This window comes from Botrytis byssoidea (genome assembly GCF_014898295.1).
Source record: "Botrytis byssoidea strain MUCL 94 chromosome Unknown BBYS_003, whole genome shotgun sequence".
Taxonomy (NCBI): domain Eukaryota; kingdom Fungi; phylum Ascomycota; class Leotiomycetes; order Helotiales; family Sclerotiniaceae; genus Botrytis; species Botrytis byssoidea.
The window spans coordinates 1,257,861-1,277,246 of record NW_024065844.1 but is presented as its reverse complement, the minus strand read 5'-3'; the positions used below and the strand labels follow the sequence as shown (position 1 = coordinate 1,277,246).

Below are 19,386 nucleotides of genomic sequence, written 5' to 3'. Positions count from 1 at the left end.
TCGCTAAGGAATTCACCGTTTATCCTGACACGGACCAAAATCGATCGGTCTGTTCTCTTTTACCTTGCTCATCCAGGTGGTTTCCTCTTGATTCAATTACAGTACGATATAGTGCAGTACTCGTGTACAAGTTGCTCTAGAAGCGGGAGAGCTAGAGGAACCAACAAGAATCATCAAAACCATCTCATCCCAATCTCCAAGAAACGGACTCACTCCTCCAAATCAATCAACCTCCTAATACCTTACCAACAACCAGTCATCGTCATCCATCACCCACCTACCTCTTGTTTTCCCTGGACTAGAAAGAACCCTATCAAACTTTCAAACATCCCTCTAAAAGAGGAACGACGAATCGAAAACTTTATTTGCTTTCCACACCAATACAACGACGTCAAATTGAAAAATAAACCGGATCACACTCCCCTGATTCCTTTAATCAACTCATCACAACTTATTACAGTAATTAATTCTGGGATCTGTGTCGTCATCACAATCATTGCCACAATGTCGTTAAGCTCTATCCAACCAGATTTTGATGGTAAGCTCAAATCAATCTTGTAATCTATGCGCCGCAAGTCTGCGACGACAAAACTGTCATCCCCACTTATCACGGCTGGCCTGTATCAAGTTGGATGTTCAGCGTTTCACTCTTCCTATCATTCCCCGTCAACGACAAGCATGAATACATAGACTGATATCTGAATCTTATTCTCTAAACAGCCAATCGATCGCCTGGACTTTCAGCCAATCTATCATCGAACAACCCCTTTAGAAATCGAGTCGTGTCTCCAGCTATGCCTTCTTCTACCCAACGTTCCCCCCGAGAACCTCCTCCAAGACCTCTATCTCGAAATCCATTTCTCGATTCTTCAACTACGAACCAAACAGCACCAGACACGATGGCATTTTCTCGAACAAGCCCGACTTCCCCAGGGCCAGCTCTAACAGGAAACGCAGCGGATTTATTTGTACGTTCGTCTCAAACCATGAATCCCCTTTTTGTGTTCTTCGGGCTTTATATCTAGCCAACGAGATTATGAGAACACACTTCAGGAGGAAGCCAACCTACAATAAATATGGCTACATAAGAACGTTTTGCTGACATCAACAATGCAGGACGAACTGACAATCGGAGATAAACCTATTCCAAACAGGAATAACAAACCGGGGATGGTACGCTCAAACACAGGCACAACCCGACCACAGGCAGAGAACATCCCTCCGGGAAGGCCATCGGGACATAGACCAATGAGGTCACAGGAAGAGGCAATGCGTGCGAGAAGAGCAGCTGCAAAGCCATCTTTGAGCAGCAGGCCACGCGAAGAAGAAGTATTAGATATTTTTGCCGACCCCAACGATAGCCCAAAACAAAGAGCAAGACGTAACTCCGACACATCTATCATGGAACGAAAGCCCAAATTACTTGATCCAGAAGATCAACGTAGACGCTTAGAGAAAGAAAAAAGATATCGTGATCGTAAGCGCGCTACAGAAAAGGCCAAGAAGAAGGCATCTCTCGATGTTATTGATCAATTAGATGCTACCAGCATTTTCGGAATTGGCAGTAAGTGTAGAAAATTTATCATTCTCTAATAACACCACTAACTGGCCTATAGCATTCCATCATGATGGGCCATTCGATGCCTGTAACCCAGACCGCAATCGAGCAGGAAGTCGTCGTGCACCAATGCAAGCCTTCGCTAAAGATTCAGCCAACAATTCACTTGGTGGTGGAGGACCTCTGAACAAGAAACCTGATCATGCAACATTTATGGGCAATAATGACGCAGAAGCACATCTTGATTATTCCCGTGGGGGAGATAAAGTCGATAATTTTGAACCTTATACTCATCGCCCGGGAATGCCTAGCCGCACAGAATCTGCCATTGAAAGTGCAACCACACGTGTTGAGCCAGTTCATGGTGAAGAATCCATGGGCCTGGGAACTTCTACTTTCCTCGAAGGTGCTCCAGCCTCTCGTTCCGCTGTTCAAAAGAACCAGAATGAGCAATTGGGTATGGATGGCGGGCTATCTCGAAAGAAGTCATTGGCACAGAAGATCCGCGGCATCAATAGCCGGCGCGACTACGGACCTTCTGGGAGAATGACTAGCCCAGAAGGCATGTACAACGCCACTTCTCCAGACGGATACACACCCGGCGGAAGTAGGACTAATGAAGCTAATCCATTTTTCAATGAATTTGGCAAGGGCGACGATACCATCAAGGAGGAAACAGTTACCTTTGCTGAACTGCCACCAAGACCCGGTCGCTCTCGTGCTCCTTCTAACCCCCCAGGGATCGAAAGACGTGTCACTAGCGATAGCATTGGGGAATCTTCCAGGCCTCCCGTATCCAACGGTGGAGGAGGGTTCTTGTCTAGAGTTAAGAGTTTGAAGGGAGGGCCACGAAAGCCAAGGGTTGAGAACAAGCCATTGCCAACACCAACACCTCAGTTGCTTTGAATTACCAATCGACATCAAGTTTGTCATTTGTCTCTTTATTGCACTCTGGATAACAAGGACCTAGACGCCTGCGTCTGAGTTAACACTCATCGAGCACGCGTGATTACCATTATTTGTTCTCCTTTTCCTGCATTGCTATTACCTTCGTGTGGCATATCACTCTTGCCTAACGTCCCCGAGTTTGGATACGATACTCTGCATGAACTCTCGGACTAGAAAGCTTTGATTTTTTTTTTTTCACTTGAGCTTCGACTTTGATTCTTACATCATGAAGAATCTTTCTTTTCTTGAATTATTTTGAGGGGTCGAATGGCCCACAAATTGTTATTTGATTTCATAGGCGTATGGGAGTACACATGAACAACCTCGTAGCTCAAGGGAGGTTGGAGGGGGTCGTGGAAGATAGGAAATCTTTTTTAATGCCAGTGAGATTTGAGGGCTGGAAAGGGTCTTGAGAAATACAGTTAGGGTTAGTGACTGGACTGAATGGACTCAGGTTTGCCCATTCTCGTGGATTTGGTTAGAGATTAGACGGTATTAAGGAAAGAGAGAGTTGTTGGAATCAAATCGAGTACGAGAGTAATGTAGAGTCGATGGTCAAAGGTTTAGGGGCGGATGATAGCGGCAGGGGTGGATTGTTGGGTAGAAAGGAGAAACCTAGTAGTAGATGACAATGCACACGTACACTCAATAAATTGATTTGATTGGCAACTGGTAGGACTTTGTGTTCGATGAGTGTTGCACGGGTTGGTGAGGTGTGAGATGTAAGATGAAATTATCCATGTTTGCGATGCAACTATTGTGTCGACAGAAGTCAAATAAATGCTACTGAGCTGGCTAGTGCTAATCATTCATTATGTGTGGATTCGGAGGATATAAGCAATGAAATTTGGACCTTTGGTTAGTGGGGAGGTTGGTTGTTATTTCCTTCGAGATGAACACTTCTGAAGTATATTTATTTCGGGTCGGGTCGACGGATGGGAGATTGTGGATGTTGGGGCATGTTGGGGCATGTATGCTGAGGGCTTTGATAGAGGATGTGATGTGTTTAGGTTTTGGGATGGGATGGGAAAGGATAGGATGGTATGGTATGGTGGTGCTATGGAGGGGAATGTGGAAGTGTGGGTGTGAGTGTTGAGTTAGGCAATTGACTGATGTCAAGTCCTTGAGTTCTCAAATTCTCAAGTGAGATGTTTGATAGGGTTATGTATATATGGATTTGGAGGGGGAGGGAGGGGGTGGGGGGGGAGAGATTATGGTATCGGGATGGGGATGGGGATGGTTTTGGTAGAGCTAAGAGGGTACGATTTCTTTTGGGGGGGGGGTCGCTTATGAGACTAACATTTATCAAAAGCATAGGATCGATGACTTGGACGTTAATTGTGTGGTGTCACCAATACCTTTCGCTAGTGTAGAGGCCCACGGAATTCCTGCATCGATTATTATGAATATATGTGTATATTCTACTCATCGAGATAAGCAAACTCTAAAAAAAACGATATCCTATGTACGCATCTATGAAAGAAACTTCGACTCCTCAACATCGTACACAACTAACCCCATCACTTATAGTGTCCCGACGGCCAATAAGTCGGACCCACAGGATCCGAGCCATAATCCCACTCAGTTCCATAAGACGAACCCGAACCCGAAACCGATTCCGTATCTACCGACTTCTCTTCTTCCTGTTCCTTCTTCTCTTTAGGCAGTTTGGGATAATCTTTTCTGCGGAGCAGAAAAATGATGAGGAGAGAGGCGAGATACCAGAGCCAGAGAGAATGCACGAAGAGCATGTAGAGATTCCCGATTTTGGAATAGGATTTGGGGATTCCGCCGCCGGCGATTCCGCTACCGAGGTAGGAGGCGTGGGTTAGGCAGGAGGCGGGGATGCAGAAGATGGTTAGTCCGATCTGGCGTGATAGATTTTAGTTTTTTTTTGTTCTTTTCTTTTTTTGGTAAGGGGGTGGGGATTGGGTGGGATGAATAGGGGGGATACGTACAAAGCACGCGATCATCAATTTTGTGAAACTTTTCTTGGGAACTTTTTCGCCAGGGTTAAACTGCCGGTTATACCATCGCCACCAGAGATAGATTGTGAGAACGATTACGTGACAACCAACGTAGTAGAAGGCGAATGCGACGGTCATTAATGCGTAGAAGGTGGTGAGATCGCTGGGTTCTGCTTGTATGTTTGTTGTAGCGACGATATAGCCGAGGGCTGGGATTTGTGATCTTAGGTTAGTTTTATGATTTTTTCGTGCATGTGTGATTATTTAAGATATAGATAGTGATGTAGTAATGAACTTCAAAACCGGGATTGGAAAAGGAGGAATATCTCTTACGGTTAAGATCTAAATGACACCCCAATCCATCTTTCGCATTCGGGTTTTTATCGACCCCGCTGTCGTTTTCGAGGCCGCTAGATACGCAGTATTGGAAGACGTAGATTTTATATGTTATGCTTGGGGTTTCGAAGTCGAGAATCGAGTTGTTTCTTCCCGGGAATTGGTACACTAGGGATACGAGAATGAATATGATGACGATGATGGAGGTGGCGGTGACGGTGCAGAGACTGTGGTAGTATCTACGGGCAGGACCTTGGCGTTTTTCTTTAGGGATGTGGAGGCATTTTAACATGATAGATGGTATTTGAGTCTTGGTTGTTGTGTGTTTGTTGGAGTTGGTATTTGGGTTATGATATCTATGTTTGGTAGAGAATTGCGGAAGTGGAAGTGGTAAAGAAGCAGAGAAGTAAAAGTTGAAGGCAAAACATTGTAAGAGTCCCTCGAACTAGAATCTATGGATTGCAATTCATGAATCATTAAAAGGTATGACTTGTATTTAACTTCTATCTGACTCTTCCGAGTCATTCTCAAATATCGTATCGAAAGTTCAACTAAAGAAAAAGATTTGGAGATTCGTGCCATGTATTTGACTCAACCGACTCCTTCGAGCCATCCCTAATCTAGGAGTTCAACCAAAAGGTAACATAATAAAGAATCATAGTATTGCAGAAACACAGTTTTCAACCACCAAATCCTCTAAGTGTTACACTTCCTGATCCCTTCCTTGTTCTCGCTTCCCCTTGTTCTTGCGTCTTCCAGACTGCGGTTGATACATCCTGTCCTGCATGGGATCAAGCATGGGCATTTGCGCACCATAGCCATGACCATAATATCCCTGATTCTGCATACCGGGATGAGGATATATAGGCACACTATATTGAGGCGCACCACGAGGAGGCATGTCATAACCATCATCACTGGACTCCGAATCAGCAGGCTCCGCTGGAGTACTACGAACTTTAGTGTCGCTGTTTAAAGTTTCGTTTTCTTTGAGCTCGTGTGCATCGGCTTCTAGGGCTTGGAGTTGTCGCTTCGCGCGGCGGCGCTTGATGCATGTTGAGATGGGGATGATGGAGATGTTGAGAAGGAGGATGATCCAGAAGATATGGATGATGATGAGATAGAGAAAACCGGGTGTAATGGATATGTTTAGAGTGGATTTGGAATGTTCCATGGTGTGATTGAGGATGTAGATGGTCTGGTAGCAGAGAAAGGTTTGGAGTGCTGCAAGCGTGGCGAAACAACCTGTGAAGATCTAGGGGATGATATGTTAGGAGATGGATTGGGGATGAGTGAGTTCTGCAGGGAGAGAGAAAGAATGGGAAACTTACGGAAAGTGCGAGCATAAGGGTTTTCTTATGTGACGTAGCGGTAGCACCGAACCACCAGTTAAAAAGACTGGCAAATATGATTAGAAGAAGAATGGCGGCGACGTAGGAGGCGAAAGCCGGATACGCGTAGTTCTGAAAGAGATTGTTTATCGACATGATAGGACCAGAGGCATCGTATCCAGGAAGCGGAGGTGTAAAGGTCGAGTTAAGGGTGGGGAGAATGTGATAAGTTAATGCTGCGTTGAAGAAAAGGCTGTTAGACATACGATTTCATACCAAGGAAAAGAAAACGGGAGGCACATACCTTGTCTTGACTGATGGCATCTATCCGTTATGTTCACAAGATTGCCATATCTAGCAGTAACTCCCGAGATACAATAATACCATAGATATATCTTATAGGTGAGATTATCTCCATCTCCATTTGTTACATTCAACCCTCCACCAACTCTACTAGGAGCAGTGGATGTAGTAGTGAGCGTAAGGAGTTGAAGTGCTCTTTGATGATAGCACGCAAGAGCGAGGCCAGGAATCATAAGTAGAGTGGTGATCGTGAAGACGCTGAGGGTGGAGAAGTACGAAAAGCAGTTTTTTCCTGACTGCCATATTCCTGGCTTCCCTCCTCGCACATTATCTTTGGGAGCGGTGCCTTCTCCTGAGGATGGATTTAAAGCGACCCTTTCCGCTTCGTCTTGGGCTTTATCAGCCATAACGCGAACTGTTATATTTGCTTGGCTATTCGAAACTGATTTCTGGGGATGAAAGATAGTTGTGTGAGAGAAGATACAGTTGAACAGGGCTATGAAGGGTTATGGCAAGGAGCTTTAAGTCTACACACATCATCTTAAAATTCGTATTGACCCGAATCGAGAGATTACACACTGATTTTATTCACTTCTGCTCAATCTAAACTTACAGAGTCTAGTGTTAATACACTCATGTGTAGGTGAATCAGGAAAAGACAGATAGCCTGTATATAGAATTTCGATCAGAGGAAAAGGGGCTGAGCAGAAGGTGCCATTTTTCGCAATGATGTGATACTCGGCGAGAATAGGTATATCCTACTCTTTGTAACAAAGAGTTTGATTAGACGAGATGTACTATCAAGTTCCTAACTCCAAATCAAGTCATACACCCCTCAAAGTTCACTCAGTCCCGTTATCCGCACTTGCGAGTTCATGTGAGCATGCGTCGATGAAAAGATTGATATTGAGAAATTATAAGGAGGAGAAGAATGATTGTTATGGCAACACAGTATAAAAATATAAATAAGCAGCAGGGAAGTGGCTTTCGCGTCAAATTTAAATGAATGGAGGCCCTGCTTCATTTTTCTCTGTGTACACACTATTTAATTGTATCACGCTTTTGAGAATAGGTCTGGAAGTATGAACCCGAAGATATGTGCAATAATAACTTTGCATTGATGGAAAGATCACATGTGCTGTGTTGGAGTATCTAAAATCACGAAATGTTATTTACAGGAAACATCAAAAAGTATGTCAATTGTATGGTACTAAACTTCAAAATCTGCAAATAAATAGGCTGATCCTTTCTTTCTAGGAACGAGAACCACAACAGCAGTATTTATGTATATGTTCCCAAATCCAATTTTCGTCTTCATCCCTCCAGATCTTTTTCCAGCCAAGAACAACAAAAGCACACAAGATAACACAACTAACAATTGTAGTCAGGCAGCTTACAAACAAGAGCCGAATTCCTCTTACCACCAATATTTTGTTTGATGACACAGTTGCAGCAACGGTGTTCAAGACTTGTGAAGGCAGTTGGGAGATACTCGTCGTGGCTAGTATGAGAAATATAGAGGTTATCTGATTGCATATCTGAGTTAGAAGGTAGTGTCAACAGGAAATGGAAGTTGGGTGTCTAACAAGATTGCAAACCGATAGAGCGATACATTGTTTCCTAATTGTGGAGAGCTTGAATATGAAGATGATGGGCACTGAAGCGATTATTGACATTGTCGACAAAAGGAAGTATGTCAAGAGTCTATTCTTTCCCATCTCTAGAACCCTAGAAACCACGTCTTGCATTCCCGGTGGGATAATTTGAGGTAATACATCTGTAGAGAGTCGTCAGATTTCGTCATTTTGTGATTTCTTCGGAACCAAACAAGATAATTATGTCCGACATACCTGAAGGCTGCACGGAGCATGTAATATTGTGTGCTGCCGACCCAGATTGGCCGTGAACAAGGCAGGTCTTCGTTACGTAGAATTCCACATGATCATGAGTAGAAGGATTTTTTTCGCCGCTCTTGATACCATCTTCTAATTTGAGAATAAACAGGCCAGAAAGCGACACGAACATGAAGATGGTAATGAACAACGGTATGACGAGAAAGTACAGGACTAGCCCAGCAATTCTGATTTTATGGCGCCGCTGAAACAAGTTGAGCTGCATTTCGTGTATGTTTAGTGCTTTAAGCTATAGAATTTAAAATGTGAGAGGAGGATTTTCGGAGGTACTTTGAAGAATGAGAGAATGAGATGCCAACGTACATGTACGATATAATTGAGGTGCGTACACCCCCGTGGTACAAATAAGTGATTCATGACTTTCGTTGCGTAGAGTCATCCGACGACCAAAGAGTCATCATAATGGCGGCACAGCGATTGCCCATTATACAATTGCCCTTGCAGGCGTTAAACTATGAAGGAAACATAGCATACACCTGAAGTGAATTCTCAAAATCCTACCGAAAACTAGTAAATCAAGGGGTCTTGAATATGATCAAATTCGAACGCGTACACGTTTATACCATTTACTTTCTTAAAATCTTAATAGGACCCTGATGCTCTCCACATGCAATATGGAATGAAAGCAAGAAATGACATATCAATAAGATATTTGGAAACCACGATGATTGATATTCATCAGGGAGACGTCTCACGACTTATAGACACATAACAGTATATAGGAGGGCGAAGTGGATCGTGAAATTCACCTACATAGACGCACAAATTGATTGCTTCATGCAGCTATTCCTCCGTGATTCGGCTTCAGGACGAACATGTGATCGTAAATTTGGGCATATAACACCTCAATATTTCGCGAGAACGGACTTCGATTCTCGAAGTCAAGAAATGTCTCTTGTTTCTTGTATCACAAACAAAAACATCTACGACGATGTGCATTTTGCTGCTGAGATGACAGGTGGCAATGCTTCAAATGGAAGCTTTGGGATACATTGATACTGACCTATAGTTAATGAAAGATCGGCAAGAGTGCAGAAATAGGTGACGGTCAGTATTATACACTCAGGGGTGTGGGAAGAAACTTTTGTAACCAAAGTAAGCCTGTTGCAAAATCTTGGTGTCTGAATATGGCTCTGAACTCTGTGCTCATTCTTCACTAAGAGAATGATTACTACCATATCAAATCTCTTTAATTAATTTTGTACAATCATCCATTGAGCAACGGACTTAACTCATGCCATCTTGTCTCAGCCAGCTCCAAAACATGCTTCATCTCATCCTTTCCTACGGTAGTTCCACCAACTTTTGACAGCCCCAGTATTTTTGGCTTGTCTGCTTTGCAATCAACAATCATCGTGATTGACTCGTCACACAATCCCTCCTCAAATGTATCCGGATCTGCCAATATCCAGAATTTCTTGTCCTTTCCGCGCTTTTGCTCTTTTGCCCTGAATACTAAGAATGTGACAGCGATTGGCAGTCCTCTCAAAGTTAGTTTTTTCGACAATGATACCTCGTCATCGCAAAGTATCATCTCCCGATCGGCGTCCCAATGTGCCTTTGGCAATCTCACATTCCTCAAAGCAGATACAACAGCGGCCCAAGCAGCATCAAGTGGATTTCCATCGAGCGAAATGAACAAAATGTCGATATATAAAGTCCAAAATGCCTTGACTTCGGGTTCGACCGTTTCTGGTTCTTCATCATCTTCCATTCTATCCTGATCGCTTAGATCTGGCGATTGATACCAAATCCTTAAGTCCTCATCATCTACCATGCGCGAGCTATGTAATAATGAATATATTCTTGTGCTTAAGCTTTGTGCCAATGTGCTCGGTGGTTGACCAGGTAGGAATGCAGGCGAACATCCTGTAGCTAGCTCGATGTTTGGAACTAGTAAATCCAATTCTTTTGCTTCATTGTAACCTGGTCGCGACGAGGGAGCGGTGGTGGATTTATCGACTCGGTACGTTCCAACATTGCTGGCAAGTAGGATTTCACCTCGAACTCCGCAAACAACAGCAGTGTCTCCTATACGCACGACTGCGCTACCTTCAGCATGTGTGAGTGAACCGGTATTGATATGTGGAGCGCGAAATTGGGTTGGCGATCGACCGTTTGCCCGTTTTGATGAATTGGTTGGAGAGCTTGGTTGGAGATGTGCAAGAAGGTATGGGTGAGGAGAGAGCTTTGCGAAAGTCTCGCGAGGAAATGAAAGAGTGGGTTGAGCTGTAGATGTCATTGTTGAAGGTTGTATTATCTATCCACTCCGAATTAATTATCACGAGGCGGAAGCTTTAGTTTATCAATCAAATGTCGTCGGCTGAACTTTTTTTCCTTTTGGAGCTAAAATAACTAGTTGCGGCTGTGGCCGTGTCACCTTAGCCAATGAAAGGATCGCTGGGCGCTAGGCTGTAAATTTGTTAGGACGAGGCTGAGAATTGTCAATGCTGGTTCTAGACTGCCAAAAAAATTCATCTCATCCATCTGCCATAGCACCATATGGTTACGAAGCAGTGCAATGCTCGCATCTCACCGCTCTCATTTTTGAATTTTCAGATTAAGACCTGAAGGGAAGGTGTCATATTCGGTTCAGAGAGAAGCCTTCGTCAACTTTCGTACCTCGAGCGTACCTGCAGGGAAGAGACGAGAGATAAATGAGGGGTGTGAAATTGTCTCAGCTGTCCCCACTTCAGCAGCAGATCATCCCTTGGTGAAGGAGATCAAATGGAGGCCCAAGGACTAAGATAAGTCCAGTCGATGTTCTAACTGGGCCACTGAAATAAGTTTCCTCTCTTCGCAGACGCAATCTTTATGGGGTGCAGTCAAGTTTTCTCTCCATCACAAATTCAATGACTCGGTTTTGCTAGGAAGTCGACTGTCATCAACTGCCGATCATGTTAATTCGGAGACGGGAATCACTGATAAGCGCTTTCAACCTTCATTCATTGAAAGATATTGGAGGTTAAATATTCCATTTCAAGATATAACTCTGGGGTCTAACGGAAATGTATCGGAGCACATGGCTGGATTGAGGCAAAACCAAATAGTTCTAGATTATGTAAGTTTTCAAATATCCCAATTCGACGATAGTATGCACACATCGGTCAGTACTGGCAAGCTATTCGTTATTGTTTGTGATGAAGCGGCAGGCGAAGTGTTAATGAATCATGAGCGGTTCCAACATGTTATACCTCAACTTCCTCCAATATCCCGAATATCGGGATCTCATCAACGATCTGACATTGGTTTTACAAACTTTTGAAGATGATAATTGGGCAATGGCCATGTACTTCCGATACAGAATCGAGTTTATCCGGCAGATGGTTATACAAATGTGACCTGAACTGTACAACCCTACCAAGCCGGTGATATTGAAAGTTGCAGGGGCCCCTATCAGCAACTAAAATGTAAGCGAAGCAATCAACGTGCGTCTGTTGGCGCTCAACATGCACTGCAACCTTCAAAAAAATTGATATACGCGTGATGGTTGGTTGAGCCAACTACAGAATCATCACAAAATTTTGCAAAATTACACAATGGCGGGGGGCACGTTTTTTATGTCTCATTGGAGAAAGCCATCCTTGAAGTTTAATTGGCCAATCCCTTTCGGACCATAGGAAAAATCTTGGCCTTGAACTCTGCTCAGCGATGCCTTTTCAGCATGTGCCCTCGGCCATGCAAGTGTATCACACTCACAATGCTGAGATTGTGCTGTATAGATTACTCTTCTTCGTTTCCTGTTGGGCATAAAGCAACAATGCAATCAGTCACATTGAATAGCCTTTGCGCAAGTATTGTTGTTATCAACTCCTCAGATTATTTACGCACGTCCTTGAAATACTTCCCTCTGTATATCATTTATTAGGCGGGAATCACTTGCATGATATTCGATAACGGAAACCGCGGCATCTTCCTAGATCAAGACAGGCATATCCGTTTTGGGGTCCAAATCCTGGATTCGCTGCCATCATCCTGGGGGTGGCACGACCAATACCAATATAGAACAAGCCGCAATTTCTGCCAACAATTACCAATACCGTACACTATGTTCCATCAATTCCATATTGCCACCCATCATATCAAAGTATAAGGGTATTCGAGATCTTCGCCTTGATTTTGCTAACTCTTTCTGTCACTGAACGCTATTTGGTTCCGGGTGTGCGCATATTTCGAGGTGACCGGATGCAATAAATCAGTGGTTGCAGGTGATAAGGTGACGGATTTACTCCACCTGCAGGAACATTGTGGACCTTGGCATACTAACTATCGAGCATTCCTCACACCGATAACCTTGTGATATTTCAATATATCTTGCCCTCTGAGGCTATTCAAGTGTTTTATCATCACCATTTTCTGTTTAAAGCACTTGCGTCTCTTGAAAAATCTGGATTTCTCTTCAGCTAGCAAATTCAACCTCTCTGAGACACACCGAACTAGTCAAATGACATTACGCTTTGCAAGACTCGATGTTCGTCATATATGCTAGATTCATCCATTTGAGGTCTCGACCGCTTTGAAACTAATCTGTCGAGTTCCTTGAACACACGCTGCTCGGACAAGTGTAAGCCGACTTATATCGATTTCGAACTGGATGGTTTGGATACAAGTCAGCTTATATCTCGATTTCTTAGGGAACTTGATTCATCTCCAGATTTTCAATGGTTGATCTTACATCGAAGGGAGCATCTGCCGTAGGGGCTGCATCTCACGCCGTTCAGAGTCTCGCAAAACGGATTAACATTCCGTTCACGGCTACTAGTCCTCCCGGCTTGATCGCAGCTAATACGCTGGACCCATGGAATAAAGCTGGGAAGTACGCGCTGGCATGGACTTACTTTCCGGTGATTATAGTCTGCCTAGTCGCAATAACTAGAGCATACCACCTTTGGACCGACAAGCTGCGACAAGCGTACCACAAAAATGAAGTTGAGAAGCAATTAGTACGCTACTACCAACAACAGCATGATGAATATACTATGACGAATATTCATACTGGGGGATCAGAACAGCAATTTTTCCCTGCGACGACTCTTGACGAGAAGCCATATATCGCTGTAACAAAGGGGTCTCACTGGTCATCAATTGCATTGATAAATGACACATTAGCACTGTTTAGATGGGTGTTCTATCGTCCAATTCCAGAACTCCGATACAAGAAAAAGCTTATCACCGCATTTCCATCCTTGGCGGTTGTCGCTTTGCTGATAATTGGCCTTATCTTTGTAACACTTCAATGTTTCTTGCCCCAGCCTCTCTATTGGGAAAGCATTCGCTATGGATCCCCCCCACTGGCTGTTAGAGCAGGAATGATGTCTGTGGCGATGACCCCATGGTTGATTCTCACAGCTATGAAGTCCAATTTAATATCTTGGATAACAGGAATAGGTCATGACCGACTTGGCGTCTTTCATCGATGGGGAGGCTACTTGTGTCTCTTCTTGGCTCTTGTGCACACGATTCCCTTTTACATACAACCTGTATGGGATGATGGAGGAATGACAGTTTTCGGAAAACTTTTTCCAGCCAGCCGTGGCATTATCTATGGGACTGGAATCGCTTGCCTGGCACCACTCGGATGGCTCGTTATTGGATCCTTGCCAATCGTCCGAAGGCTCGCATATGAACTATTTGTAGTTCTCCATATCCCCGCAGCGGTTGTTTATGTGGCAATGCTGTTTTGGCATACCAATAACTATCTCACTTCCTGGAACTACCTTTATGCAACCGTCGCCATATGGGCTTTAGCTTATCTTACACGTGTTGGTAACTTAAACTGGGCAAAACCATGGAGAAATTCATTTTTGATTGGTGACGAAGCTGCTATCACGCTGATGGCTGAGAATGCAATCAAGGTCACCGTTCCAACGCAAATGAAGTGGAGACCCGGTCAATACGTCTATCTCCGTATGCCTGGAATTTCCGTATTCGAAAACCATCCCTTTACCATTTCTTCTCTTTGCAGTGAAGACTTCCCATCCGAGTATGGAGAGCAATATAGGGACTGTACCATGGTATTCAGACCATTTGGAGGTTTTACTAAGAAAGTTCTCGAAACTGCGACCCACAATGGCCCCTTCAAAACATATCGTGCTTATCTAGACGGGCCATACGGCGGTATGCAACGAGAACTTGCCGCATTCGACACTGTCATTTTGTTCGCTGGTGGGAGTGGTATCACGGCAATCGTTTCACAATTACTAAATCTAATCAAGAGGATGAGGGACGGTAAGGCAGTCACTCAAAAGATTGAAGTTGTGTGGGCATTAAAAAGACTGGAATCCATGGATTGGTTCAGAGAGGAGCTTAGAATTTGCCGGGAATATGCACCTCCTGACACTATCAATTGTCAATTTTTTGTGACGACTGCAAAGCGATACTCAAAGATAGATGTTGCCGGACGAGCTCAAAGACCGCTAAGCACAGCATTCCACGATAAATTAGACGGTTTTGTAGCGGGCATTGCGTCTAAACGAAACTCGGCTCTCATTCGTGATGAAGCTCAAGGCAATGAAGAGAGGGAAAGGGAGTTAAGAATGGAAGATGAAGATGCTATAACATCGTTGCCACACTCGAAACATCTACAGCCAAGAGTATACCCCAATGTACAAACTTCATTTCCTCCACCACCCACAACAGAGTCTAAGTCAAAGAACTCAGAAAAAAGACGTTCTCTGTTAGCAACACTCTCCCCAGATTCTCACGACGCCACTCGAAAATTCTTGTCGCCACTAGGATTTGCTACGAAACCACAAAGCGATTCTAAAGAATCATTCCATTTTCCAGTACCACCACAAAAGCTGGATGCTCCTCATTTTCAATACGCTCCGCCTTCAGCGAATCCCAATCGAGCTAGCTTTGTTCCTGATACAGCACGCAATAGTTATAATCCTCAGGACCACATTGACGATCCAGCAGAAGCGTATAATGCTGACATGCAATCCTCAGAGGAAGGTCAACTCTCAGACCAATTCGCACCTCGAGAATTTGCACCTACACCTCCAGCAAAAGATACACCCAAGTTGTCAAATGAGGTAGAAACTACGCCCTCTCTGAAGCCCCCACAACCTGCTCATTTGCGGCAAAGATCTGAAGAATTAAAGCTTCAAATTCCACAGTCAAATTTTCAACACAGCATTCCAGATCCAACCTTTGACTTTGGCTTTCCTTCAACACCTACCTTATTCCAGAAGAATCTGATGCGTTTTGCTTTTGTCGCACCTAAGAAGAAGGAGGGTTGGACTACTGAATATGGTCGACCTGATCTAGGATATATGTTGAAAGAGATGGCCACCGGAGGACCTGACGGGCATGGTATCTTTGGGAGGAGAACATGCGTTTTCGTTTGCGGCCCTCCTGAAATGCGTATTAATGTAGCAACTACGGTGGCTAAGCTGCAAGCGGATATCTGGGGCGATGACAGTAAAGACGAAATATTTTTACATACGGAGAATTATGCCATTTGATTTGAATTAATCGTGGGCAGGTTGTACGGAGTGGATGATCATACGATCAATATATTTTTGACGGACCGGTGTTTGGGTCAACGGGAGAGGGCCAGAATCCCAACATATCTTATACCAATGGCATCAAGGCGGGCATTTGTGGGCATCTCCGTTTGGAGTACATACCAAACTATTATTTGTAATCTATCGCAGGCTCATCAGTCGGCACTATTTATAATCTCAAACATTTAATGATCACAAACAACACATTCATGAGTTAACGTTTGAATTTGAGTGCTACATAAAAAGAAGTGCCTAGATGCTGTGTAAATCTGCGGCGAGATTTATGGGGCAGCAATGCAGTACAACGAGGCCTATTAGGTGAAGGGACGACCGTTAGACCTGACTCTCCGATAGACAAGCAAATAGCACGCTGTAGTCACTATATCCATGTCGACCAGAGAGAGGTACGGCTTTTGTAATCCTCAAGATTCGGAACCACGTCAACGTGTGCCGTTATACTGCATGTCGAAAACCTGCAGCATCTGCATCTGCAACTGGAGAACCTTGAGATACAGACTTTGCAACTGTCACTGATTGAGGAACCTTTCCTTTCATGCCTAAAAATACCCAAGGCACCGAAAACAAATTCCAGCCCTTTGAATATTTTCCCGTCGTCATTTGATATGTAGCACACCTTTACGAACCGCTTCCTTCAGAACATAGTTTCCAGAGCAGTAGATACAGGACGCTGAATTGGTCTTTCGTCCAACTAGAAAAATCTACTGAAAGACTTTTCCGTACGACCGCATCTTCATGAGAAATGAGAAGATTTGAATTGTGTCGGACGACTGATTGAAAAAAAGGAAGAAAAAAAGTTTCGTGAGAAGTTTATCAAAGCTCAAGATGTCAGACACTAAACCCTGTTGGGCTTGGTAAGGTTTTAGCGATCGGGCTAGTAAGCTCAAGGATTGACCCACCAAGCTTCAATTATAAATTGCACAAACTTTTCGTGATCGAAAAAAATGGAATCGCTGAGCGAAACGCAATGGGACTTGGTGATTGAAGGAACTGGTTTGAAGCACTCGTTGCTTGCCTTGTAAGTGCACAACACCCCACACCCTGTTGTGGAGCTTGGTCGCGGAACGCGCGGTAATCTCAAGAAGGAAACTAACTAACATAGTATCATGAAGAGCCCTCTCCCGTTCGAACAAAAAGATATTACACGTCGATAGTAATGAATACTATGGAGACGAAGAAGCAGCCTTTAGTCTGCAAGAAACAGACGCTTGGGTAGAGCGGGCCCATACGCAGAGCGGCACATCAACTTTCAGCAATGCTTCTGCGACGTACAACTCTACCCTCAAAGAGAAGTTAGGCTTCTCGAGAGCATACAATCTCACCCTTTCACCACAAATAATATACACGCGATCGCCACTCCTATCCACCCTCGTCTCTTCAAAAGTTTACAAACAACTCGAATTCCAAGCTGTTGGTAGCTGGTTCTTATATGATGATGCAGCACTGAAACGTCTGCCGTCAGGTCGAGAAGATATCTTCCAAGACAATAGTATCGATAATCGCGCCAAGCGATCACTGATGAAATTCTTGAAATTTGTCGTGGATTATGAGAATCAAGTTGAGGTTTGGCAAAGCAAAGTTGAGATGGGATTGTCAAAGTTCCTCGCGGATGAGTTTAAGCTTCCGCAGAGATTGCAGACACTCATTGGAGCCCTGACTTTATCACTCGATACACTTGAGGGAACAAGTGTAGAGTATGCGCTGCCAAGAATTCAGAGACATCTGACATCGATCGGCGTCTTTGGTCCTGGATTTGGAGCTGTCGTACCAAAATGGGGTGGTGGCGCTGAAATTGCGCAAGTTGCGTGCAGAGCTGGTGCAGTAGGCGGTGGCGTGTATGTTCTTGGGACTGGCATCCGCGGTACCAAGTCTATTGGGGCTGGAGGTGTCACTACACATGAAGTCGATTTATCGAATGATGAGAATGTTAAAACCAGATATATTACTCGAATCGATCATGATGCACCCCACGCTGGAATCCGGGTTGTCAAAGCTATGGCCGTTGTATCATCACCTTTGGCATCCCTTTTCACTAGTACAGTGGAAGGCTCCCCGACCTCTGCCGTATCGGTGACCGTTTTCCCAGAGAAAGTTCTGGTAGCATCCGATTTCAGTCAGGATTATCCGGTGTATATTATGGCTCATTCTAGCGAAACTGGCGAATGCCCAGTAGGTCAATGTCAGTATCACCCTTTCTCGTATCTACCCACATACGCATTATATGATGAACAAACTTTAAAACTTATCTACATTGTCTGAATTCCATTGAAGATAATATAAAAACTTTCTGATCATGTTACTTCTATTTCCAATTCATTCACACGCTTTTGGATAAACAAGCAGCTGACAATTGATTAAGGCATCCTCTACGCCACTACTCTCCTTCCTGAATCTTCGACCACACAGGCTGGAAAGCTCCTTTTAGATGATGCCATCTCCAAGTTTCTTGCGACAGCGGAGGGTGATAGTGGGCAAGTGCTTTATAGCGTATACTACGAGCAGCAAGGAAGCAAAGACAAGCTAGATCTCGCCTTCAACGATCAAGTCCTAGTAGATGTTGAGGAGGAGTGGAAAAGAGTTTCTGATGGGACTGAAGAAACGCCATTCTTGGTGTTTGAAGAACGTAATGGAATGAGCGATGATGATGAGGGCGCGGAATACTGATGGATCTATTTAGGAGTTGCGGGGTCATTTTTTTGGAGCTCATGAAGCGCTTGTAGACTCCATTTACGAATATGATAATGTCATGAATTTCGCAGTCTACTTCCCTGATGCCTTTGTTCCTCCACGTGATCTTACACTCTTCCAAATTCAATTAAATCATTTGATGGCCTTATCCAACACGTTATGGTGACCAGAGTCCTGGATGTACAGACTAAAAAATGTTCAGAATCACTTTTCCACAAGTTTTATACATTGTCTTTGCCAATTGTTCTGAGGCTTCCCCTCTCTCTCTCTTCAATATCAGTATTTTCACCATACCCTCTTATACAACAGTAACTCGATCCCATTCAGAATTGCAGTCACCGCCCCTGATAACCGATAGCCTCTAAAGTAAAAAACTGACGTCTTGCTAATCACCTTCACAAATCTTGTTTTCAACTTTCACATTGTTATTTCTGAAGTCAAATCAACAACGCAACAGGCATTCATTATGCATATAGGATTTTTATAGTTGGCATTGAGCATATTCACTTTGGACTGAAGTATGTGAAAAGCCTTTGGTGAATATTTAGAAAGAAAATAGCAAGTTGTTATATTCTCGATAGAGGATGAAATGTCTCGGTTGTTTGTTATCGCCTCTCGTCCTTGGAGTTTCAGACTTTTGCTGATTTGAATCTCTGGAGGTTGTTACCTGATGGATATTCATTCATTGCTGACACTTTTCTCCTTCTCACTGAACAATAAATCATATTTCTCCTTCACCTTTCCTGGCAATGCCAAATGGCAGCTAGCTTGGTCTGGCGTCAAAGTGCAGGCTACACGTAGCTTTGAACGTCCCAA

The 19,386-nt window shown here is 43.9% G+C and overlaps 6 protein-coding genes across 6 annotated transcripts; 3 read left to right on the top strand and 3 right to left on the bottom strand.

The window, feature by feature from the left end:
* Positions 1 to 504: 504 nt before the first annotated feature.
* On the top strand, positions 505 to 2,464 carry EAE97_001818 (uncharacterized protein; the record flags this gene model as incomplete). Its single annotated transcript, XM_038872329.1, has 4 exons — positions 505 to 538; positions 721 to 968; positions 1,117 to 1,564; positions 1,617 to 2,464. The coding sequence occupies 4 exons, from the start codon at positions 505 to 507 to the stop codon at positions 2,462 to 2,464; spliced, it is 1,578 nt and encodes a 525-aa protein (XP_038736887.1).
* Positions 2,465 to 4,026: 1,562 nt separating this feature from the next.
* EAE97_001817 (uncharacterized protein) lies at positions 4,027 to 5,101 on the bottom strand (the record flags this gene model as incomplete). The annotated part of the gene is made up of 3 exons (XM_038872328.1): positions 4,027 to 4,374; positions 4,465 to 4,682; positions 4,807 to 5,101. The coding sequence occupies 3 exons, from the start codon at positions 5,099 to 5,101 to the stop codon at positions 4,027 to 4,029; spliced, it is 861 nt and encodes a 286-aa protein (XP_038736886.1).
* A 411-nt stretch (positions 5,102 to 5,512) lies between these two features.
* EAE97_001816 (uncharacterized protein) lies at positions 5,513 to 6,850 on the bottom strand (the record flags this gene model as incomplete). The annotated part of the gene is made up of 3 exons (XM_038872327.1): positions 5,513 to 6,064; positions 6,141 to 6,376; positions 6,445 to 6,850. 3 exons carry the CDS (start codon positions 6,848 to 6,850, stop codon positions 5,513 to 5,515), a joined length of 1,194 nt encoding a protein of 397 aa, XP_038736885.1.
* A 2,713-nt stretch (positions 6,851 to 9,563) lies between these two features.
* Positions 9,564 to 10,598, bottom strand: EAE97_001815 (uncharacterized protein; the record flags this gene model as incomplete). Its single annotated transcript, XM_038872326.1, has 1 exon — positions 9,564 to 10,598. One exon carries the CDS (start codon positions 10,596 to 10,598, stop codon positions 9,564 to 9,566), a length of 1,035 nt encoding a protein of 344 aa, XP_038736884.1.
* Positions 10,599 to 13,017: 2,419 nt separating this feature from the next.
* EAE97_001814 (uncharacterized protein) lies at positions 13,018 to 15,822 on the top strand (the record flags this gene model as incomplete). The annotated part of the gene is made up of 1 exon (XM_038872325.1): positions 13,018 to 15,822. The coding sequence occupies one exon, from the start codon at positions 13,018 to 13,020 to the stop codon at positions 15,820 to 15,822; it is 2,805 nt and encodes a 934-aa protein (XP_038736883.1).
* Positions 15,823 to 16,826: 1,004 nt separating this feature from the next.
* On the top strand, positions 16,827 to 18,772 carry EAE97_001813 (uncharacterized protein; the record flags this gene model as incomplete). The annotated part of the gene is made up of 3 exons (XM_038872324.1): positions 16,827 to 16,900; positions 16,995 to 18,061; positions 18,242 to 18,772. 3 exons carry the CDS (start codon positions 16,827 to 16,829, stop codon positions 18,544 to 18,546), a joined length of 1,446 nt encoding a protein of 481 aa, XP_038736882.1. The 3' UTR covers positions 18,547 to 18,772.
* Positions 18,773 to 19,386: the final 614 nt, after the last annotated feature.